Genomic DNA, 25,054 nt, shown 5'->3' with positions numbered 1-25,054 from the left:
CTTGCTTAATTTTGAACGTTTAACCATAAGCAAATAAAGATTTTTATTGACACCGCAGCCTTTCATTTGTATAAAGAGACCCGGTGTCTCCATCACGGGGTATACTGCGTTCCACATTAGAGCGTACTAGTTTCGCGCAGGGATACACTGGTGATTGGTAGTAAACCGGCAGGGAAAGTGCTACGACCAATCGCGAAAGTGCTACGACCAATCGCGTGTGTCAGATCCGTGGGAGCTGCGCAGATCGGTCGCAAATCGGTAGGGGCGTTGGTACGCTCTTATATGGAACAGTGTGTACGTCCGCTGGTATTGCGGATGGAAATGCGCGACTGGAAACGCGTCGGTCGTCTGCTTCCTCGTAAACGCGATGCATTTCCTGCACCCCTTGCTATCTTCCTATCACCGTTCTCTGGCGCGGCTACATATACAGAGATAGGTCGCCGTAAAGCTCGTTGCGCGGCGCGCCAGATGCATCCCCGCGCGTCCTCGAGCGCACTCGAGGAAACGAGAACATCGGCCGCACGGGAAATATGGTGTTGCGGTGTGTAACGTGAGAAATCCTGGCGAGAGATCGCCGTCCGGCCGTGTATCACCATTTTGTGGCCACCGATCATTTTATGGCTCTTCCGCGACCCGTCACTGCGCCGCTCGCAAAGATTTCGCACCGTTAGGACGCCTTATCGGATGGCGGTGTGTTATTGCGCCGATATTTCACGTCGGCCGAGGCACGCCGATAGGGAAATTATCGTGGAATTTGCGGCTGAATATGATTCACGGGCCCCGGTCACATTCCGTGGCCCCGATGCGTGGGTTCGAGGGCGTTTCGATATACGATTATTCCGGCGACAGTGAATTTCAAGCTTCCACTATGGCGACTCTTACCTCCTCTCGCCCCCCCCCCCTGAGTTATCGATATTATTCCGGGGACACGAAAGTACTTCCCACTGCGCTCGTTGGCATTCCTTTCTGGTTTTATCACGGTTACTTGCTGCGATACGCGAGGCGTTTTGGTGGTCACACTCGGCGCTGTATCAGCGGAGATAGGAAACGAATCTATCAGCGCTCGTGAAAGTCAATGTGAAATCAACCTTGGGCTCGTGGCAACTAAAGAAGACAATACAACGCTTGTGGTTCGCGATATGGGAAACTATAAACTTTTAAACTACGATGATAAGGACTGCTGACACGAGAGAGTCGATAGAAATCATTTCAGTCGAGTTGATTGATAGCGTTGGTCCTAGACCTGTGGCATGCAACGCCGATGACCAATGGAAAGTAACACTGACGACGTTAATCCTATGAAGTCCAGTATTAATGATCCTAGTTCCATGAGAGTCCTAGAAGCCAACACCTCTTGTGTGACCAACGTGACCCAAGGGAACCTCGTTACCACAGTAACTACATACCGGGACACGCTGGTACACGCATAAACGAATTTCTAAGATTCTGAAGCTGTCGCTATGTACTATCTAGTCCCACGGCTCAGAATTGCCTATGTAGGGCCCTACAATGCCACAGGCATCTTGTCTAACTCTAAAAGTGTAGACGGCTCTACATCAGAGATCAGTTCAGAACCGTTCAATCGGTGCACAGGTTTTTCACCAACCATAGGGAACACCACGCAGAAATGATTGCATATAAGAAAACACTTCTGCCTTTCTACATTCCATCTCATTACAGTAAAGAAAATTCCAAGGCTCCTAAGACGAGGCCACGCTTATCCAGCCCGATTTTAGCCAAACAGAATCATTAGGACCGAGGTGAGAAAACCGAGAAACCGACCGGTTTAGCGTACCACTAAAGTCTTTCCTAGGATCGCCGTGAGATTTGGCTTTAAGAAACAACCAGTCTCTCGACAGGACGCCTTGCTTTCGGTTTCTCTCGAGAAATATTCTTTCCACGCGGCCATCGAAAGAAAATGATGAACGGCAAGAGGGGCCAATTCGAAGGATCTTGAGGTATTCGAATATTCCTATACGCGCCAGAAAGGGTATCGCCAGGAATCCAACCGCTCATAATAGGGTAGACCTGGGCGAATCGGATCACTTTGTGTTCGACGGGAACAAAATATTAGTCAAACATTGAAAAACTAATTTTTTATTATATATTCGTGACCAGTACACCTTTGGCTGATTAATAATAGAAAATAAAATTAAACATAAAAGTGTTTCTTCTGCAAACAAAAAAACAAAAAGTGAGAAATATCCGATTGGCCCTGAAACTTGGGGCGAATCGGATAACCAATAAATTTCTGAAAAAAACTGAAATTTTCATAACAAAATCTTTAGAATCAACTTAAACAAATCTAATTTAATGACAGTGTGTGACTAAATTATTTTGATCCGATTCAACCCGGTCTACCCTAACTATCGCGTTCCTTTCATTTTATGAAAATATTCATCGCATATCGAACTTCCTCCCCCTTGTTTCGTTATAACAGGCCCCCGGAGAGTAACGTATTTGAATTTTATATAAAAAATCACGGCTGAAAAGTCCCTTTTGCGCGTAACAATGAAATACGACTACGGCGCAAGCGCAGGGGGGCATTAATAATATAACAGACTCGTGTCCTTGATAACCAGTTTCCATACAACTCTCTCAGGCTACCAATTTTCCCACTTATCATTTGCATCGCAACGCTCGGGCCCTTAATGAACCCCCTTCGCCTCGTAATAATGCGATCAATCAGCCGTTTCGCGAGCGGAGCGGGGCCGTGGATAAAAGTATCGTTTCAATTAGTTCCTTAACGAGACGCCCGAAGGTTCCGAATAAATATAGGGCCCCTCTAAGAACAATGGCCCATTATATCAGATAGGGGCCACGATATATTGGCTGCAGGCTGGAATAAAGAGTGGATTAGAATCGCACTCCCTCGTAACGTTCGAGCGGCGCGGAGCACCTCGGGCGCAGGTATCGGACGTGCCTACGTTTTCCGGTTACAAATTAATTTCGAGGCTGGCTCGGGCGTCAAGGCCCTGAACTGTTATGACACCAAAGGCGGTAAACGTAAATCCCATTAAAGACACGTCGCGTGTAGGTGTTGTGCGATATTAATACCCGCCGCACCGGATCTCTCCCCGTGCACACATGTCCGAGCCGTTGATCTCGTTAGATTCTTGGAAGAATAATGGTCCATCGCACTTTCGTCCATCGACCCGAGTCGTCGAACCTTTCATCGCCTCCAGATTAATTCCTTCCTCGATGAGACCATCCGAAACGCCTGGCTGCTCGACAAACACCGCGGCTGAACGATAGGCTTCTATTCGTGGACTAGTTTCCCGAAACACGAGAGCGGGTAGGCGCAGGAACGACTTTACAGTTGAAATGCTGGGTGGGATTAACGCGGAACGTGCAATTTCGCTGGCCTTACGACCGCAATATTCCTCGCAGGTTGTGTTTTAGGAGAACGATCGCGGCGAAATCGATTTATTCACGCCGGTTAACGACATCCTTACGCGACCATTAGGTTAAGGAGACCGATATTAATTCCCGCCGGGCGCAGTTTCCACGCGCGACGTATGCCGGCCGCAGCGCGGGCGATACGAAATCCCATGGAATTCCTATCCCATGAAGGAGTTGCGCTGGTTGCGTAAGATCCTGGATAACGGCATCGTTTCACACCGATAACATCGATGAAGAAAATCGTTTAATGAAAACACATCTATGTATTTAATGGCGCGGTGCGATACTTTACGATGCGAGTAACAGCTCTATGTTTAGGTGCTCCGTCATATGTTAACGTCCTCTCGCAACAGAGCTTAGTAGGTCTATGTAGCTATAAAAAGGATATCATTTCTGGAAGAGGTCGCGATTTCAATCTAACCTCTAACACTGCCAATACCTACACCAACTAATTTTAGCTAGTGTTGTTAAAATGAGCTTCGAGCCGTGAGCTTCAAGAGCTCGAGTCGCGGTTCAAACTCTAAAGGCTCGAACCCTGTAGCCGTGAGAGCTCCAGCCTTTAAAGCTCGAGTCTTCAAGCTCGAAGGCTCGAGTCGTATAAATTGTAAAGTAGTGAAGTGAATATGTTATCGTCAGCGCAATGCACTTCGGTTCCCTTGACGATTGAAACAAAATCGGTTAAATCGCCTTTATAATCTGCTCGGTTAGCTCAGTCGGTACACTGGTGTTGTACGACAGTGATCAATTAATTTTATGTTGAGAAACGTTCAAACCAAGAATGTAGTGAGCAGGAACGCTACAAGTATTATAACAAGACCAGACAATATACTGAAATTTATATTATAGTGATTGTGTTGTTCTTTTTGTGTTTTATCATAATTTTATCAAAGAGTTATATTACAAATGACTACACTTACAAAAAAATACCATCAAAAAGCATCTTTCTCTGTGTTTAATTTTAACGTTTTACAATAGTGGTTGCACAAAATAAGATATAATATCAAGGACTTGGAGTTAACTTCATTACTATTAAACACAAGAGCCTTCAGCTTCGAAGCTCGAGCCTCAATGCTTGAACCTCGAACTTCGAGAGCTCCAGCTTCATATCCCTTAGCCTTAAAGGCTGAGTCATTAAGGTTAAGGCTTAAAGCTTCGAAGACTCGAGCTTTACACAACACTAATCTCAGCAACTAAGCTCCTCAGTGCCATCGAAATCTTCTAAACCTCTACTTGTTTAGCTGAACAGAAAACAGACAGAATCTGCAATGCAACTTCCCACGCGCAAGTTCGCGATCCGCAGGCCCTCGCCCAACGATTCCTTTCTACCGAGGAAACGCGGCGCGTTTTCCCGCTAAGAAGCTAAACAAACGCCGCGGCTGCGGCGAGACACACGCCGCGAATTGCGGAGCGTACAAAAGGAAAGGTTAAGAGTCTCGTTACACATGCAACGTCCCCTCGCGGCCACTAAGGCACAATCAAGTGCGTGGGTACTCGGGCAGCCCCGCGTACACCCGCACGCGGCCGTCGATACTTATCGATTCTGTTAATCGACATTAGCATTCCAAATGTCAGAGCCCCGGGCGTATAATCGAACACGCGCACACGCGTGCGTTGCGCCGGGAGGGTGAGTCGCGTATCGGGAGAAAGTTACGATAGCGTCGCGCGGAGCGCAGGGGAATAAGGTGCTCCCGAGCCACCGCTGCGACAGTGCTAAATGGTTCTAACCGCGTTAACGACACAGGCGCGCGCTTATGTATTTATACGCGCGCCTGTGGCCGGTGTTCAGCCAGTCACTCGATCGTCGATCGAGACCCGCGTGTACACCTTTAAACCCTCTCGCGGCGAGATAGATCGCTACCTACTCCGGGGAGCGTATTACATCAATTACGATATGCGCTGGAAACTTCAAAGCAGCGGCGAAATTTATCGGCGCACAATGAGACATTAATCCGAACCCTGCGATCATTTACATAACCGTTCTACTGCGGCTCCGCTGCCGCTCGATTGATGCTAATTAAACCACGATGGGCATCGATCACGGCCCTTTTTTCGATCCGTATCGCGGGGACAATGCGGAGCAAGGGTTATGAAACCCTCTGATATAGTTTCCACTGTACACAGGCTGTACTTGCTTCGAGGAATTTCGGTTAGCTAGATTTTCGTCGGATGATGAAAGGATGATTCGTCGGATTTCCAGAATATTCATACTTTAAGATTGCTATATATCACTGTAGTGAGACCTATAATAGAATATGCGTCTATAATATGGCCCCCCTTGCAGTTGAAATACGTCTCACTGCTAGAAGGAGTTCAGCACAAATTCCTTAGGTTTGCCGCTTATAACCTGGGCCGTCCAATGTCACGCGATAATCACAATTATGACCAAATTCTTGCATCCCTGAACCTATCTACGTTATCGGAGCGTAGGCAAATTGCTGATCTATGTTTTTTATTCAAGATTGTTAATGGTTGCATCGACTGTCCTGCCCTTTTGCGGAATATCCCTCTAGGTACCATCCAGAAACTTAAGGGGAAGAACACTCTTTTATTGTTCAAGCACCAAATCTAAGTTTTGTGCTCGCGATCCTGTAAGTCGGATCGTCGGCGTTGCCAATTCCTACTCAGACCACATCAATTTTTTCGGGGGATCATTGCAAACATTCAAAAGCAATCTGCACAAAATTGTCTTAGATTAAGATAGGGGCAGTACTTAACTTTACTTAGTTCTTTTCCTTCTTTTTATTTTTTCTAGTTCTTGTACGTATGCCACTGTTTTTATTTATTGTACAAATTGGGCTTGCCCCGTAATAAATAAATAAATAAATAAATAAATAAATAAAATCGAAAGCAGTGGCAATGAAAGGGGAAAAATCGTGGAGGAATAGCAATCGATAACGTTACAGTCCGAGGGGCTTTACGATATCTCGATACCAAGTATAGATACGCAATGTAAACTAATTTTACGCAGTTACTCGCTAATACCTGACAAGTGATAAGGCAAAGGCTCTTTCATTTTCAACCCATCAAGATTCAATCGATTCAACTATGGCCTCTCGAGATCTCCAAGAGGAGAAACAAAGAATTGCTGAAGAAAAGGAGCACCGAAGTGGCGGTGCTTCTCCAGCATCTTCGTCCGCCGAGTCGATACGAATTTCTCGTTCAAGACGGCGTAAAGTAACACCACGTTGGTCCGCTTTTCTCGCGTCGCCTGTATACATACCAACTGGGAGGAATGCAGTCGTATCACCAGTCGCTTCGAAAGCGCGATGCGTGTGGCGCGAACTCGCTCAAAGCGTATCTGGGCCCGCGTACAGGCGAGGCGAGCGCATGCGGTCCGCGTAACGCGACCTGACAGCCCGTATCCAGATACAATTTCACGGGGACGCGAAAAACGGAGCTGCTGACGGAGAGGAGCGACTATCGTAGACGCGAGCCACGTGAAATCTCGTCTGCGCCGCGGCGGATGCCAGATATCCGCTCTCCCTGCATCCACCGGGGCCTTTTCTTTAGCGAGCACGACCCGATTGTGTCAGCTCCGGAGGAGCACGCTTCGCAGATTCTCTAAGCGTACCGTTAAGTAACGACGGCTAAGGAACGAGACCGAGGGAATCTGTTCGAGGCCGCCATCAGCTGTTCAAGATGCGCGGTACTTTTATCGCGACAGATTCTTCCGTTTCTATGCATTTCGCAATCGGACACCTGTACACGGTGGCCTCAATCGTAAGGATATTAAAGTAATTCCTGTCAACCGACGGGAAATATTTCCAATTGTGCTTAATGCTATTTTCTGTTATCTGAACATTCCATGATCTGATTCGTATTTTCCTGCAATTTCAGGTGAGGTTTAAGTCGAGGTGTCTAATTGTAAGTCTGGGTATTAATAATAATAGTTTAATTGACTTAATTAAAAAAAGTAGAAAACCCTAAGTATGCAGCGTTGACATCGCAGATACCCAGCAACTAATCAGGGGCAAATCATTGACTACTTAGATTGATCCCCTAGTAATATTGCAAGTAGTTTTAAGATCGAGATGAGATAGGAATAATAGTTTACAGAGCAATGTGATAGATCGATTCTTACAAGGGAACATCTCGAACCCGGAAATTCAAAAAATTCTGAAACTTTGTGAATGTGTAGGGAATTTCCTCTTGATTACAATGCAATTTTAGTTTGCTGCCCAAATTCAGTCTAAGGGGGTGCAATTGACCCCTGAATATCCGATTATTTTCCGATTTTGTGTCATAACTCGTGAACTGTAAAATAATTTTTTACCAAATGATAGACCTGATTAAAAGAAGTAACTTTTGTCTTGAAACTTTTTTCCTACCTCTCACAGATTGCAAGTTACAAAATAAAATCGGAATATAGCCGAATTTTCAGGGGTGTTAATTCCACCCGCTTAGAGTGAATTGGGCAGCCAACGAAAATTGCGTTCGAATCAGGAGGAAATTCCCTATATATTCATAAACGTTTCAGAATTTTTTGAACTTTCGGTTTCGCGATCTTCCCTTGTCAATCAAGCGCACGCGTATTCGATGAAAAGACAGTCCTTCCGCAACTTCGATTCCCTTTTGCAAAAGAATTTTCGCCGCCCTTACCATCATTAGCACTTCATCCTGCACGAGCGCGAGACCGCGGGGAACCCATTGTGCTCGCTTGGAAATCTTCGCCCAAGTGGTCGAAACTCTTTAGCAATCGCGACACGTTCGAACACCAAATTCGTAGCGTTCGACAAATTCTCTTCCTTTCCGGTCGTTGTTTCCCCCTTTTCCTTTTGCACTGGCGCGGCTTTCCTTTTACACCGTTCCAAACATCGCGCGACTCAAACTGCTCAGTGTACACCGCTTGGCACAGCTCGCATTACGGCCAGTTCTTTTGCGACAGAAGAAAGTAAACAAAACAGAGTGCTCTGAGTTAAGAATGTCGGGATGTCGCGTGCCTCGAAAAGAAATCCTCCTACCATCCTGGACGCTTCTAAAAGTCCAAGACCTCGCGATTCCGTACGCTTCGATTCGCAGGTAAATCACAGATTTGAAAGAAACCTGAGTCGTGCAAACTCGAGATAAGAACCGCGCACGTTTGCTACAGAATCGGAATCGCGGCACCGAGAAACGTCAAGTGAATGCAGAGAGCAACCGGTTGTCGATTCCCCGATTGCCTCTATTTACGCTGCTTCGAATCCTAAGTCAACAATAGCTCGAGTACCTGCGACTCGGCAACAATGCGTGCCCCACGTAGGTATTCGGGGTGCCCGTGCCCCATGGAAATCTTTCTCATGGTCGTTTCGTCACTTCTCTGGGTCGGGGATTCAGCTAACCTGCCTCTCTCGTCTCGCTTTTCTTCCATTACCGGCACAATGCCACATCCAACGCAAACAAACGCGACCGAAAATTAATGACTTCCTGGGGCGCGTTCTAATCCATTATCGTGGATTCGAGGCAGCCCCGCTTCACATGTGGGTTAATTGAGTGTGGGCGCAGAGCTGGGGATCGAGGGAGGATCTTGACGAAATGTTTTCCACCTTCATTGTAAATGTGATGTTGGGAAATGCCTGACGCTTCGCGAGTGCTTGGTAAATACAACTTATTGTTAACCCTCGGTTGTCACATTGGGCGAAAATGATCCGCAATTTGATTATTTTTTAGGCATCCTTGGAAATGGTACAGCTGTTTAACAGAGATGGGCGTTATCTAAATAAATATTATTAAAATACGTTTTAGATAAAAGTTACTCTATCTTTTGTTCGTTATTCGAAGACGGGTGTAGCGCGAGACTTTATCTGCAACTTTTATCCGTCAGAGCTTGGTTTAGAGAGTTTATTCGTTCTGTCTATCCGAGGGGTTTCTCGAATAACTTCTCGCCGCTATAGAGGCGTCGAATACGGATACGCGTAACGTCGAGCTTCGAATAAACAGTAGGTGACGAATGAATTTCCTGATATAAAATCTCACAGATAAACTATGTTGAATATACTCTTCAGAAAAACAAGTACGAATAAAGGGTAACCGAAAGTTATCTTCCCTTAAAACTTTTAGATAGAATTTTACCCATCACTGGTTTAAACATTATGATACTTTAAATGCTCATTTTCAACGATGAACATGTATTTTACAATGGTCAATCTGTATCTCAGAATTTTCGCGACTTAATTTAGCAGACAGTTTTTAAACAGCAGCTGATTGAAAATTACCTTGGCTCGAATCGACCTAGTATAGCAACTACGTTCGAAAAAATAAATGTGACAACCGAGGATTAAAGATCTACAAGTCCGACGATCCTGTATTTGTCGAAGGACTTGTGTCCTTGTTTATGTGCCTTTATGCTCGGGTAAATTGAAATGATTGGTAATTTTAATCGAACCTATTCGACTCTAATTAGAAGATAAAATGTTTGCACTGGCATTTCCTAAGTAGTACAAAATATTCTCCTTTTAGAATTTGCTTGTAGTTTAGTTGAAATGCCAATTCAAATTGTACGAATCGAATTTTCAGTGTACACTGTGTCTACACACATTCCTGATCCCACGATGATTCCATTTATGGCTGCGCATCCGTTAACACACAGAACTCGATAACGCTCTTCCCAACTTCCACTGTACCGTTTTATCGTTAAGATACACGCGTGCAGAGCCTGTCGACACCTTCGCGTGTAAATTCACCGAAACGTACACCTCTGTCCGGCTCAATTTAATTGCTCGATAAACTTCTGTTTACCTACACGGCGCGGAGAAACAGTTACGTCGATTCGTTACTTCCTGTATTCGAACACTGTTTACCAGCTCCGCTAATCGGGCGACAGAGGGGAGGATTACAGTATAGCGATCCTCTACAAGCAGTCCGCCGGAGTATCACTTAAATAAATGTTACGGAGAAACGTTGCTTTCGATTCGAACCGAATAAACGACGACAATTATCGCGAGTTCGCCGTAGCAGAGCAGCTGAATATACCGCGAATTTCTTGCCGGGGTGCTCGCGAATTATTACGCGCCGCGCTATTCCGATCGCGGAACGTTCAGCTTGACATTCAAGGAATTGCCTGTCGCAAGTGAGCTCAGCTTTGCGCAATTCCTGGGAACACAGGCAGGAAACATTAGCTTCGTCGTGCTTTTCTTAATTCCAGCCTTATTGCTGTTATTATCTGCGCAGATATCTTCGAGCGGGCTGAGAGAAACGGGGGAGGGGGTGGAAGCTACGGCGAGAGGAGCGGAAAAGCGAGATTCGGAGCTGCGAGGCCGCTGGGAATCGCGTGATCGCCGCTTCATCGGAAGAATTCGAGGGCAAAACAAACGTGTGCCTCTCGCTCTGGTAATTACGACGGATTCCAACGACCAACCAAGTGAGATGAAGCGCGACGATCGTCTGCGCGAAGAAACCGCCGAACGGACTTTACACAATCCTTTAATGAATTTGTACGAGCTTTCTCGTGAATTCCGACGTTCTTTATTCGACGAAGAAAAAGGAGGATCGGGCATTCGATAGGATGCAATGATGTATGAAGCCGAGGCGGTGAAGGGGCTTTCCCGTGCAGATGTGGAAGATCCTGAGGAGTTTATTAGTCTTCATCATTCAATCAGCGTCGATCTTCGCTGACAACAGAAAATCGAGGAGTTTTGTGAATGAGATTGTGCGGAATGTTGCTTACGAGGTGACAGAGGTGACTAGCCTTCGGTGTTTTTGAGAGAAAGTAAGATTTAATGAGGTGATCCCCAAAAGAGTCTACATACGAGATTAACACGTAACGTATCTGAATATTGAAACGCAAATGTAGCACAAGTACAAGCAAACCCAGGTCTCGCTATCTCTGTAAATCGACCAAATTGAGAAGTGTGATTAACTGACCACGGACATACTTGTCATAAAAACATTAAATTCAATTTCATCAGTAAGATCTATGTACCTACGAGATCACTTTCTTAACACTTTCACCCACAAGTTTCAAGTATCCCCCGTAAAAACAGAACAACTTGGCTTAGAAATCGTTACAGCGAGTATTATTATTACTATTAAACGAGATATAGGTAGGATATAGGGCCAGAGTTGGGGAAAATGTAATCTAATTACAAATTGCAAATTACGATTGAACTGTAATTGTGTAATTAATTACACATTATTTTCTGTAATCGTTCATTTAGATAGTTGACGAAACCAAGTGGTCAACGAGTTATCGCACAAAATTGGAAAATAACCGATTTTTCATGGGTTAATTTCACCCCTTTAGAGTGAATTTGGGCAGTAAACAAAAATTGCGTCGTAATCAGGAGGAAATTCCCTACATATTCACAAAGTTTCAGAATTTTTTTAATTTCCGGGTTAAGGAAGTTCCCTTGTTTGCCCCTGATAAATGCTAGAATGACAATTTCTATACATTTTTTACACGTTTAACCTACGTTAATTACAAAAACCTTAATTTATTTAGAAAACTATAATGTCAAATGTTATGATAAGAATATTATATTTTAATTTATACAGCCTGGATTTTATAAATCATGAAACTGAATATTGTCTCCGGTAATAGGGGGCCGTCCGGTATATGGGTCCTTTACCCTAATCAGTGTACATAAAGAAGAAAAGGAATAGGTGAGAAGATGTCGCCATTGCCACAGTAATCTCCCGCCTCGCATCTTACAATCACTATGTCTTCACACATCAACGATCTCAACGATCCATTTAACGAATCACCTCGTCAATGATGAAAAAAATCAAAGCGAATCGAAAGCTGCCACAGGCTAGTTAACCGTTACCATCCACCAACAGCACGCTTCGACGCATCCCAGAGTCACATACTCGCGTAATTACTAATTAAAGTAATAATGCCATTATGTTCGGCTGTTTCGAATGGACGTAGCGGCGTCCACGCATCGTCGCTCGCCTACGACACGAGCCTAACAGAAACGCGAGGAAATCGGCTTCGATCCACGCGCTACGCACGCTAACGCACCGGCCAGTCCCTGTTTCCGAAGCGTATCGAGAATAGCGGGAACCTTGTCCCGAGCGTTCGATTTTTTTTCTGTGCAACCAGCTGATCATGATTGATAGCGATTAACGTCTCTCTAATCGCGATCTCGCGGGTAGGTATCTAGCGCGCGGCCTATCGTAACAGTCTGTTATGAATAAGTAATGATTTTCGATCGTCGTGCCGTTATCTCCCGCTCGCAGGCAAAGAATCCTCGTTACGCAATCGGCAATGCAACTCGGCCGCTAATGAATAAAGCGACGCACTCTCGATGCAGTCAACCGTCAAGCACGCCGATTATCAACTACGCGGCAGGCGTCGAAGAGGAATCCCATGGAACGAGAAAACAGAGTTGCGCCGTTAACGGTATACGCGAAGCGTTATCGCCTACGACCACCGTTTCGCCTTAAACGATCGCGCGTGATCCGCTGCAACGCGTTCCGAGAAAATCCCGGATTGTTGCGAACAGAAACCATTCAACACTCTGCCCGACGCTTTTCCCAGATAACCGAAGAATTCCCCTCGGCTCCGTTGCTACATTATCGCGCTGCCGTTGAATTTATCGGGGGGAAAAGCACGGCGAATGTGCCCGGGACCCCGTAAGCGGCGCGACCTGATTTCCGCCAAGGACTCCCATAATTTTTCGAGATCACCGGGATCGATAAAGTTTGATTTGCCCGCGCCGCGACGCCGGTCAGGTTTGCTCGAGCGCGAAACAAACGGTCGAAAGAAAGGAACCCGGACTCGCTCTCGCCGTTCTCAAACGTTATCATTGACCTATCATATGGAAATGAGCAGATAACGTATTGGCCATGGAAAGGACAATATTTAACGAGCCCGGGAAAAAGTTCGCGCCATTGTTGCCGCGGGTAATTCCCTTTGTCAGTATTCCGCGCGAGATAACTTATCTTCTTTGCGTTCGCGCGACTCGACGTGCCACTTTTGGCATTCCCCGCTGACGACAAGAGTACCCAGGCGAAATCGCGAGGAATCTCGAGCGGCTGCTTTCCCAGATACGAATATTACCGCCTAACTTTTTCATCGCCTCTTTACATCCCGCCGACAAGCTAGAATACCATTCAGGGGCGTTGAGTGCTTTAAAGGCGCGTTTATCAGTGGATTATATTTCGTATCGCCGATCGTTTCGCGCCAATGATCCTTGCTCGTCTATCTCCTCCTTCGACCTTGCCCGCTTCGCGATGTTACCGTCGAATCGTTGGTTATACTCGCTCCAGAAACGCTCCTCCTCGGTGTCCATCGCCTGCCGGCGAGAGTATTAACGCTAAAGTTATTGCACGGCTCTGTTGCTTCCCTTCCTTGGCATTCACCGTTCGTCCCGTGGCCCTCCCCTCGTTATCCAACATTATTCCCCGTTTAATCTCTCCTTTTCTCAGAGCGAAGGACATCCGGTTTCGTCGTCCGGCTAGCATCCGCTGCTCTCCGTTCGCACAACAACCGGCCCAGACGTGCGAAACGGTAGGAGGCCGCGACCGGATAGAGAAGCGGCCGGAGAAATGCTCAAGATGCTACGAGATACGCAATCTAGACCGTCGTCGACCGAGTAAATCGCAGATCCCCGGTCCAGATACCATCATTCACCAGTTTCGCGTCGCGAGATCCTCGGCGATGGACCATAGGAGGTAAGCAGATCATCAAAGTGCTCGCGATCTACATACGCCGCACGAGGTAATTAGAGGGTCACCGCGTTCAATGGGAACGGGACGTTTTGAAAGTTACTCGTGGTATACAAGCCGCGCGTTCTGATTGCAATTACTGGGCTCCCTTGCAGCCAGTGGTGGCCAGGGGAAAGTTCGAGGTTGGTATTTTTGCGCTATCTTTTACAGGTATATTTGTGTGCGCATAATTCTAGATAAGATAATACTATAAATTGCAGCATAGTAATGTATATTAATTGATTATATTAGTAGATATGATATTTTTAAGTGTAGCTTTAATTATTTCGTCTGTAATGTTATTATATTAATATTCTGATAAAACTATTTGTCGCTTGAAATATCTAATTTTTTTGTCTGTTTTATTTATATGTTTCATAATTTTATGACCCAGTGTTTTAAGAATTTAATTAGGTAGAGATGGGTTGAGGTTGATTTCTTATTGTTAGGTAATTTGTTATCAAAGAGATACCGATGCATTTGTGTACATACCTATTATATGTATAATTCTAGATGAGATAATACTATGAATTTTAGTATATTAATTTATATTTTTTATATTAGTAGGTATGACATTTTTAAGTGTAATTTTAATTATTTCTTCTATATAGTATTATTATATGGAATGGAATATATAAGTTCTGATAAAACTATTTGTCGTTTGAAATATCTATATTTCTTTATTTGTTTTATCTGTATGTTTAATAAATTTAAGACCTACTTAGTGGTTTAAGAATTTTAATAGATTGAGATGGGTTAGGGTTAATTTCTTATTATTCAGTAATTTATTATCAAAGAGATATTTCATATAATTCGGGTATATTACGATTTAAACCAGGGAGTAGGTACCTACTAGACTTGATTTATCATATTTGTATCAATACTCTATTCTAGAGTAGTGATACACTCTACACTCTGCACAATACGAATAGAAGAAACTATTTCTCAAGATGTGTTACTTTCATTACAGTTCACCTTTGAATCACCACAGTGAGTAGTAATACGTGCAAGGATCCAGCAGAGTTTGCCTGGAACTACAAGGCAGCTCCAAAGTATCGTACTTTATTAAGAACATAAAAATCTGCGCTCACACGTAGCGGCTCCTAGATTACCAAGTCGCTAATGACCCAGCTATCCGTCATGCTACATAACTCTTCTCGCGTATCATGCTAATATGAATCGGTGGCAGAATCCCGAGCTGCTCCTCCAGTTTCGCCGTCGATGTACCGGGTAATGAGTCCTGTAGAATACAGCAGCCGCCGGCCGGGGACTCAAAATATCGCTCAATTTTGCGCGAGTGACCCAGAATGCGCGCCTAACTTCGTGAGAAAACTAGAACGTGTTCCAGTCAAACTGGATCTTCGTTCCAGCGGCAATCGGTGAGAAAAGGTGCAACCGACAGAGCCAGAAACCTATATTTACCGCGGCGCAACTACCGCGGGTTCGCATAATCCGCGAGCGAGACCTCCCGCGCCACGCTCTTGGGCAATACGTGCTCTTTTCGAGGTAACGGCGTTTCACCTATGCACGTTGCAGACAGCTTCCCTTCGCCTAGACCCGAATCCTTCTGTACGCGATGCTCTTTCGCTAGGAAGCCCGAGCTTTCTCTCGGAACTTGGCCACCGTTCGGGGAACGAACGGCGACGCCTCAGGGTGTGGTAGTTCCGAATCACTTGGAAAGCATACGCGTTGCATAATATTTTTAATAGAAATCGCGATGAATCGAGTGCGATTTAGCGTGCTGGATCGAGTCGAGATAAACGTGCAACGAGTGTGGAAATTCAACAAGTATCAGGCGCTAATGTATAGCTTCATCGACGTATTAAGCATGAACTGTGCGATTGATGAAATAGCTGTTTGAGTATTGACTCAAGAGCTCAGTTGGGCTGAGCAGACGAAAAAGGGTAGCAGAGAAAAAAGAGTATTAATCAATGATTACGATCTCGACGAATGGTCGAACCTACTTTGCATGTATGTTCGAAGAAAGATAATTTTAGAGTGTGGAGGTCCCTGTGCTCGTTTATTGGAGTAATAGCCGCATTAGAAGGACAACAATAATTTTTCGAACTTACGTAAGCCGTTACGCCATAAGTTGCGCAACAATGCGCAGGCTCTGCAATTAAAAGAAAAGCAGCAATGCTGCAATTGTATCAAAGCTTAGCGGCGCTGCAGTTTATTTTCAAACACTTTTCTGTTCTACTCGCGCGAAAATCAGGATTTATCTGAAATAGAAAGTGAAAGGTAGAGGTTGCGCAAGCCAGAGTTGACGCATTAATAATTACCCGCGTACTCTCGCGAATCGTATTTGTCCCAGCCTAGCATCGCAACGAAAGCTAATGGAGCCCCAGCGTTTAGAATCCAATGAAACTCGATCACAAAATAACTCCTTATATACACAGCAATCCATACGAAACTCGGGAACTAACTTTAGAACAACCTTGGCAAAGCACACGACTTTCCTCTGGAGCTACAATACTTTACATACCCGACTAACTCGAACTACCAAGGTACTCCAAATTTTAAATGTAGCACAAGTTAGAAGGAATTCCATTCGATTGGAATTTCAAGCACCCTATATATGTGCATGTATTTCCACAGCTCTGCCGCAGAGTCATTCAATTATCGCGCGCAGCAACGTTTCCCAGAAACGCTCCCGCCATTCAAGAGCCTCAAGTAGCTGAAACACGATCCGCCGTAAAAAGAGCCATGCTCAGCGTAGTGACCCAAATACGTTTCGGTGATAAGGTCGCCGTGAGGCCACGAGAGGAATGTGTGCACTGTTTGCGCTGCACGTCATCCGCGCTGTTCCTTTCGCGCGCCACGCGTTCAAGTCTCCGAACGCCACTGGACTACAACGTCCGCCGGACTGAATTTTAATTCGCACCGATAGAACGCGCCGCGGACAACGTGTAACGAGACACGCGGCACCGCGCAAATATTTACCGGCGAGTGTCGCGGAAACTCGGCGATTCCGCGTGTTTGAATTGCTAATCGGCCGTCGACGAGCACGCGTCAACAACCGGCGCGATCGAAGCGGTTCGCGAGCGTTTAAAATTCAGATTTTATCTGGCCGCTTGTGTAAACCGCGCCGTAGAGAGATTGGTTTCGTTACCCTACTTTCGTCGCTTTCCACAACATCCATAATTGCGGTAACAGCCCGCATAAATTTTCCTTCGATCTAAAATTCGACGCGAGCCGTCCGGGCCCGGGACTTTTACTCGGTTACGAAACCGTAACTTCGATAAACAATGCACACGGTGAACGAAGAAAAGAGGGGAGAATTTATGGGGCACATGTCACACAGAAAAGTGAAATAGAGAATATTTTTCACGTAGGTACGGGAGCCAGTTTCGTTAGAGTAATTTATAGAAAATGGAGGAATTTGATGGAAAAAGAACACAGGCTTATGCGCCCTTTTTCTTTAAATCGTTTAAATCGATTCACAAGGGAAGATCCCGAACCCGAAAATTCTAAAAATTCTGAAACTTTGTGAATATGTAGGGGATTTCCTCCTGGTTGCAACGCAATTTTTGTTTGCTGCCCAAATTCACTCTAAGGGGGTGTAATTGACTCCTGAATATCCGGTTATTTTACCCGAGTTATAACACAAATTCGGAAAATAGCCGAATTTTCAGGGGAATTTTCAAATGTACAAACTATTTTTTCTCTCAAACTATTATATCCCAACAACAACTCTGTAGATTTGTAGCTTCTAATATTGAAATTTGTAAAAGTTACAATTTTTTAAAAATTTTCTTCGTTTCTTTCGACATGTGGTAATCTAGATTTTTTTTACAAAAACTGCGGTAAAATTTCAATCAAAAACCTGTTGGAATATATTCTAGAGACCTTGCAATGGATCCACGATTTTTTCCATAATAATTGGATTCTTTAGATGAGAATGGCAGTCGTTCAAAAATTTCTCTGGGTGTGAGCCACCCAGTAATGTCAAAATTGATCGTAACAGTTGGTGTGTCAACGAAGGATTAATGTAACTACGACTGAAGTGAATTCAAGTGCTTTGTAAAAAGAAAATAAGACTGAAGTTCATCCTTTAGGTAAATCAATTTTTATAATCGTGTAATGAATTCTATTGAATTTGCATTAAAAATATTTTTCTCCGTTCAGCTCATCTCTCCTTATGATTAAACCCTGAATGCGCCACTGTAGTGGTAATTACGGAATGCACCTATATCCTTCAACCCTTATTCTACATCACCCTATACATCTCCGTGTTCTAACACAGAACAGCCGGTGAGTTCAAAGTGCCAGCCACGGCGAGTGGAGGAGCTTTCACTTTAATTCGTTCACGAGGGGTCGCGACCCGCTTCTAATCGGCTCGATCGATATATTAATTAATGGTACTTCAACGAGCGTTAGATTTGGGGGGAGCGCAGGTAAGGCCGAGAGGTACGTGCTCGGACTCTTGCTCGAACCCATAATTAACAAGCGCAGGGTAGCTACCGATGGCCAGCACGGAGCTCCTCATATACGGCAGGATCCGTTGGGCTCTTAAAGGTGATCATGATTCATTCATGAGAGAGGGGCCTTCAATTGCATGCACGCACAGCCCAAGGAAACGAGCACAATCGTAGGTAAGTTTTGTGATCCTCGATACCCGCGCGGCTTGCTGCGGCGATTTTTCACTCCATTCTACCGTCAAGTATCAGCTTCAAGGTCGACCGAACCGCGCGATATTTGCCATTCAGCCACGCAGACTAATTCCCATTGTACGCGTTTGCCATTAGCTCACAATGCCGTATTGAATCGGTTCAATTATTACGGATCCCGAGATCCACGTAGGCCGGGGCGCACGAAAAACAGCGCCACACCGATGCCAATCGTCGCGCGCAATCTCGTTCTGTGGATTCGCGATGTTCAAGGTGGCCAGCCGCTCGAAAAACGATCGTGTCGAAAGAGCGGCCGAGGGAGCAGCGTCGATCGTCGACGCGGGGAAGAAGCTACCCACGGATTTATCGAGGAAAAGGTCAAGGCACTCGGGCCGATATATCGAGGGGATGTCAAGGCCGGCGTGCACGGCGAGCGACATCCACACGAGCGTGGATTTTTTAGTAGAAAATCTATCGATCCGTGCGGCGTCGTTTAGAAGCGATTAAATCTGGGAATTACCATTTCCGAAGATGTGAAACTGAACGGACGAAAGGAATACCTATATTCCATTAGAAGCTAAACGCTTAGGCAAGGTGAAACGACATGAGCAGCGGTGAGCTCCAACACCGAAATGGTAAATCGCCTTAACTACAGGGTACCCTCAATTTTCTGTTACTCATTGAAACCTTCCCCGGTGCCTATCTTACACATGATTGATTCTCCACACGTGAGATCCTCCAATTATTTCGAACAGCGTACCTACTGCGAGAGCAACAGAAAACACTTTGCATGTTTCGAAAAGCGTTTCACCGCGCTGAATACCATCGGCATTATTAGAAACACGGTTCGTGCGGTCGCCTGGACGACCCCCGTTCCTATTAAAGTAACTAGCAGGGTTTTCCTATCAGAGTTAGCATTACGAGCAATTATGTGCGAAACGAGGGAAAGTAACGAGAAGCAGCGACGTGCCAGCCGGAAAAATGGTCGAGGTCCGTGCGTGAGAAAAATTCCCTGAGAATGTTTAGCGTGTTGTTAATGGCGGGTACACACAATCGAGGATGCGCGCGGCTCGCGCACCTCGGTATCCCGTTGCGAGCTGGTTCTCGATACCGGTGTGGCTGTTGAATCGCGCTCGGAGAGCACACGAATGCGCTGGAGATCCGGTAAGGATCGTTATCTCGGGGCTGGCTCGTTGCGAAAGAAGCGCGAGCCCCGTTAAATTCATAAATAAAATTCACCAAGCAGTTTCCCGCAGCAGCGTGCACGCGTAAACATCGTCTTCAGCATCCGATCGCCGGCCTAACTCCTTCAACCCTCGCGCGAGGGGAATAAACGGGAGAGCCGCGCCAGTGTAATCGAAACCGTCTAATAACGCCCGAACGAACCGATCGGGGGATTACGGGTTCGAGTTATGCAACGATCGTAACTTCGCACGTGGAGCGACTCCGATTTGCGCTTTCGAAAGGAAAAAGGAGAACGCGGTGCGTAACACACGGGAACGAGGTCCGCAGACACGTTGTTGGCTGTTGTGTCGATTATAATGTTGTCTGCGCGAATTAAGTGCATGCAAATGATCGCTTACAACGCTATTGGAGATGCAGGTCATTTATTAATAAACAGGCTGCATTACTGGTCTAGAAGTGCCCCAGTTAGCGGCTTCAGTGAGTGCCATTATATCGAACTAGAATCCCCGACGAATGCACCGATTTAACGTCAACAGCGTTATCTTCGGTGCTCGAGCGAGAACCGATGGTAGGTGTACGCCACAGCCGTCGGCGTTGCGAGCAGGTGTACGAATAAAAGCGTAACGACAGGGAGTCGCGCGAAGCACGAAGAACGGAAGAAAATCAACTCCGTGGAATGGAGCAGCGTGTCGGTTCGCGGGCCCGAGGAATCCCGAAGGCGAGTCGCCGCGCCTGCGCCACCTGGCAGCGGGCTGACAGCTGCCGGAGACCGGCCAAACAGAAAAATCGAAACGGATAGGTGTACCTGTTAGTTCGCAGATTCCCACCTGTTGATTCGGCGCGAGGCAGCGTCTAGGCTCTGAGGCGGTTGCTACGCGGGCCTGGTTCCGGCGGTGGCAAGCGTTATCCAGGATGACGAGTGGTCCGCGGGGAAGGCACACAGCGAACAAGGACAGAACGTGGCGTGACGTATCGGGAGGGAATGAGACCGAACGAGCACACCCACTAGTTTTCACGCACAGCACGTTGACGCGCCGGTTAGTGATCCTGCCCCCGCCGTGGCCCACGTGCGAAATTCTGCCTCGGCAAGGCACGGCCGGGTAACGCTGGCGTGTTCACCGCGTTGACATCGCCGAGGGGGCAGGCGAAACGTCAGCGCGCGAACAAGCGTCCTTCTCAGCGTCCCGTGACACAGGCGGAAAGGACACCGTCATTCTATCTCGCCGAGCTCGGGACTCGAGACGCGATCCCACGATCCACTCCGCGCGAGCGCTCACACACGACTGTAGCCGAAGTTCCACGACGGCATGGCCGAGCCGCGCCGCCGAGCGGCACCGAGCGCGACCGGGCGATCCCGGCGCTAGCCGAGCGGGCCCGAGCCCGGGAGATGGAATGCACGCGGCGGAAATCAGGCGGGATCGGAATCGGGATCGAGCTTCGGGGCCCTCGCGCTCTCGGCCTCTCGGGATTGGGGCCCGCTCTCGGACTCTCCGGTTCGAAGGCAATCCAAGGCAAACGACCGCTCTACCCTGCTCGCTTCTTTCCGTCCCTCCCCGTCCCCCCCCCCTTCGCTATCGCCGCCGCGCATAGCCCCCACCGGCTTCTATAATCTATGTCTATTATCCTCCGTTCTGTGTTTCTTTATTCCCTGTGTATGTGTACCTTGCTCGCTGTCGTCTATCCCTCCCCTTACGGCCTCTTGTTAGCGATGTTGGTTTTCTACATAGTTGCGAAGGGGATTGGGGCGGATTTGCTGCCAATATGGAGGACAGTCTACCCTGTTAAGGGGTTACGCCACCCTGAGACGCTCAGAACAGCACCGAATTAGAAGGGTTTTTTTATGATACTGTGAGGTTTAAAATTATTTATATACTTGTTGTGTTTAGGGCATGTATTAACGAATATTGTGTAAATATTTTACCGAAGTTTTGAAATATTTCCGAGTTATGTGTTGTCCCGTGAAGCTCCTCGGAATCACTTTTTTCAAATTGGGTAGCAGCATAACTTGAACAATTTTTAATGTTTTTATTCGATTCGCTTGAAATTTTAATAGCATCTGCTATAATATTAGGTTGGCAAGGATGAAATTTTTAGTTAAGAATATTGCCAACTTTAACAGGTTATTATTTGACATTAAAAAAAAACAGAAACAAAAACGTTTGGAAGCTTGCTTGATGTTGCTTTCTCGTCACAAATCTGATGCATTTTTTAATCGAATTGTCACTTGTGACGAGAAATGGATCCAATATGACAATCGCAAACGTTCAGCACAGTGGTTGGACAAGGATGAATTACCAAAACACACTCCAAAGCGCAATATTCATCAAAAGACGCTGATGGTGACTGTTCGGTGGTCTAGGGCAGGTGTAATCCATTATGATTTCATGAAACCCGGCTCAACGATCATAGCAGAAACATACTGCAACCAACTGGACGAAATGATGCAAAAACTTAAAGAAAAACAGCCTAGATTGGTGAACAGATCGACTCCTATCTTATTGCATGATAACGCTAGACCACACACTGCAAAAATGACTGTGGCAAAACTACAGGAATTGGAGTTGAAACTTCTTCATCATCCTTCGTACTCACCAGACCTAGCCCCCACTGACTACCACTTCTTCCGCAATTTGGACAACTTTTTAATAGGAAAACAATTTAATTCAGACAATGCTGTAAAACAGGCCTTCCAGGAATTCATTGACTCTCGTCCGCCAGGGTTTTATACCACCGGCCTGAACCAGCTTCCGCTTAAATGGCAAAAGGGTATAGACAATATGTGTGCATACTTTGATGATTAAAATAATTCCTTATATTTGTAAGTTATCAACCAACTTTGCCTGTTTTTCTACAAATTTCCTCCTTGACGAGATTATCTACAGAAGTACATACCCTGATAGATTATCTACAGAAGTACATACGGATTTTACAATTCATTAAACACTTTATTTGCTACACGCAATTTTAGATACAATTTAGGCTTAAAATTTTAGACCAATTTTTTCGGCCCAAACTGATATTCTCTTCAAATGTCCAGCATTTTCACAACAATCAATATTTTGACAAAGTAGTAAATCTCATGTAAATAATGAAATTTACCTCAAAGTATACGGGACTTCTACTGTTAGCCGTGGAGAGTTTCTTTTCAAAAACTGCGAAAATGGAAGAGCACCAGCAACGCCATTTTGTTTAAAAAAAGTTACAATTTATTTTTAAAATACTACATGGCATGTAGAATAAAGCTCTCAAAAATGTTTTTCCATGTATTTTCTAATTTCGCGCAAAAAATTTTGAAACTTCCATATGATTTTCGGACCTCCAGGGTGGCTCAACCCTTGAACTTGTTAATTTATAGGAGAAACTTGCGCTTTTTATAAGGGATTAAATAGAAAGTGTGTAGTAGTTGCCTATGAACTTTCGATTCCCTTTGGAGGCTTCGATGAAATGGAAGCGAAATTACCTCGACGAAAGTGTAATAGCTACTTAGGTTCCGATTCCATTTCGAGCCCCGCTGCAGCGAAGCTAATTCCCCATTGAATTCGGTTTATTATTTTGAAGAGTAATCCGGTTCGACTCAGTCCGCGCAAGTGAAAGCAATTTATCGTCGCGAAGTCTCGAACCGCGAAGTAAGTATGTATAGCGAATTGTTGAAAAAGGAAGGAAGGGAAGGCAGACGAAACTCGGAATTTCTTTTCGTGTAGCGTTTGTTTCGCCAAGCAACCCACGTCTCATTTGCATATCCCGGAATGTGAAATTGAAGATGATAAATAAGAGCAAAACTCGCTTAATGGCGAAACCCGGTATCGGGGCTGCGGGAGGGGCGTGTAAAAATTCTTTGCGTATCGCGCGCGAGAGGAAATACATTTCTTTTCCCCGTCAAATCCAATGTTATCGTTAATCACATCGGATTCCCGCGACTAAGATGAAGTGGCTCCCTGACGAATTTACATTAGCGCGTAGCGACCGTGTCCCAGAGAAGTCCAGCTTCGCAATTAGAACGCTCCGCGTCAAAGCCTGCAGCGATATTGAAATTACAGACCGTAAGAATTTAATCCAACTTCCTCTGATAACAATGTTAATGCCTTGAAGTCTGAAAGGCATCGATTCAACCTTCGCAAGGCTTTAAATCTCTGAGATATTATGGACAAGGTTTGTACTTTCAATCTCTTTCACGCGGGCAATAATCTTTCTATTTTTCTAGCTCTAAATAAAGCCGTTGATGTGCAAATTACACTCGTAATCGCATCGCGAAGACCAGTGACGGATTTAAGAAAAATGGCCCAGGCGGCACACGTTCCGAGAGGTCCATTTTTAGGGGAAAATGAAGAGGCAGTTTACTAAAACGCTCCAAGTGTAGGGGAGACCGGGGCTAAAAGTTCCGATTTCGATTAAAAATAAAAAATGACTGGAAAATAATGTAGTTACTCTCTTCACTCTTGACTAATTTCTTGTTGAATTTATTATATTTTCTGATTTTAAGCTTGTGTTTGATATATTGTAATAGGTTTTTCATAAAAAGTAATTTATTTGTGGCTGATCGAAGCGGAACTTCTTACACTTTTATGGGGCAAGTTGTTATCGCATTGGGGTAAGTTGTTACTAAGATATAAAAGTTGCCTTTTAATGAAATATTTAATTTTCTAATGAAATAAAGCAGAATTTTATTAATAATGTTTATTTATGAAGGTTCGGACCATAAACATTATGTTTGGTATAAAAATAAAACTCTACAAATCAGTCTTACATTCAACTGTATGTAGGTACCTACTTATTGAGATTCGTGCTTGTAGCCTACTGTGGCCTCTTGTCCACATTGTAGTATTTTCTCATTGTAGTAACTTCGATTGAAGTCGTGTCCCTTTCCGCCTTTCATTCATATGTTCGCATCTTAAAGCACAGCAGAAGCAATTTATACATTTGCGGTGGGGCAAGTTTTTATGGTAACAACTAGCCCCTACCGACACATGTAGCAATTTCAAAGACTGTTCTGCTTATACATATATTCAAACGATAAACACTATTACACCATGTTCTTAAATGTCATTTGATCCATAAGAACGAATAAATCAATAATATCGAAATTAAATAATTGAAATAGACCAAAAAAAAAATGATAGAAAATTTTTTACTTATCTGGTACGCGACTAATAGGTCCTTGCTTACAACCACACGATTCGCTGTCGCGGACGCTATTAAAGTAGGCGACAGAGTGGGGTGATCGACTCACGCGG

At 45.2% G+C, this 25,054-nt stretch overlaps 1 protein-coding gene across 6 annotated transcripts in view; it reads right to left on the bottom strand.

Moving 5' to 3' along the window:
• The window catches only part of Shrm (shroom), a 183,598-nt gene extending 162,474 nt beyond the window's left edge, over positions 1–21,124 (bottom strand). For 2 of the 6 annotated variants that reach the window (XM_076822153.1, XM_076822161.1), the window contains exon 1: positions 9,915–9,968. In XM_076822153.1, the coding sequence (XP_076678268.1) occupies positions 9,915–9,953 (39 nt within the window). In that variant the 5' untranslated portion in view covers positions 9,954–9,968. Of the gene's footprint in view, positions 1–8,001; positions 8,344–9,914; positions 9,969–20,628 lie in introns of those variants that run through there. The other 4 variants (XM_076822179.1, XM_076822188.1, XM_076822170.1 and 1 more) reach the window with 4 other exon arrangements.
• Between the last annotated feature and the right edge of the window lie 3,930 nt (positions 21,125–25,054).

The sequence above is a fragment of the Andrena cerasifolii genome, chromosome 1 (genome assembly GCF_050908995.1).
Source record: "Andrena cerasifolii isolate SP2316 chromosome 1, iyAndCera1_principal, whole genome shotgun sequence".
Lineage (NCBI taxonomy): Eukaryota > Metazoa > Arthropoda > Insecta > Hymenoptera > Andrenidae > Andrena > Andrena cerasifolii.
This window is presented reverse-complemented; position numbering and strand designations above follow the sequence as displayed.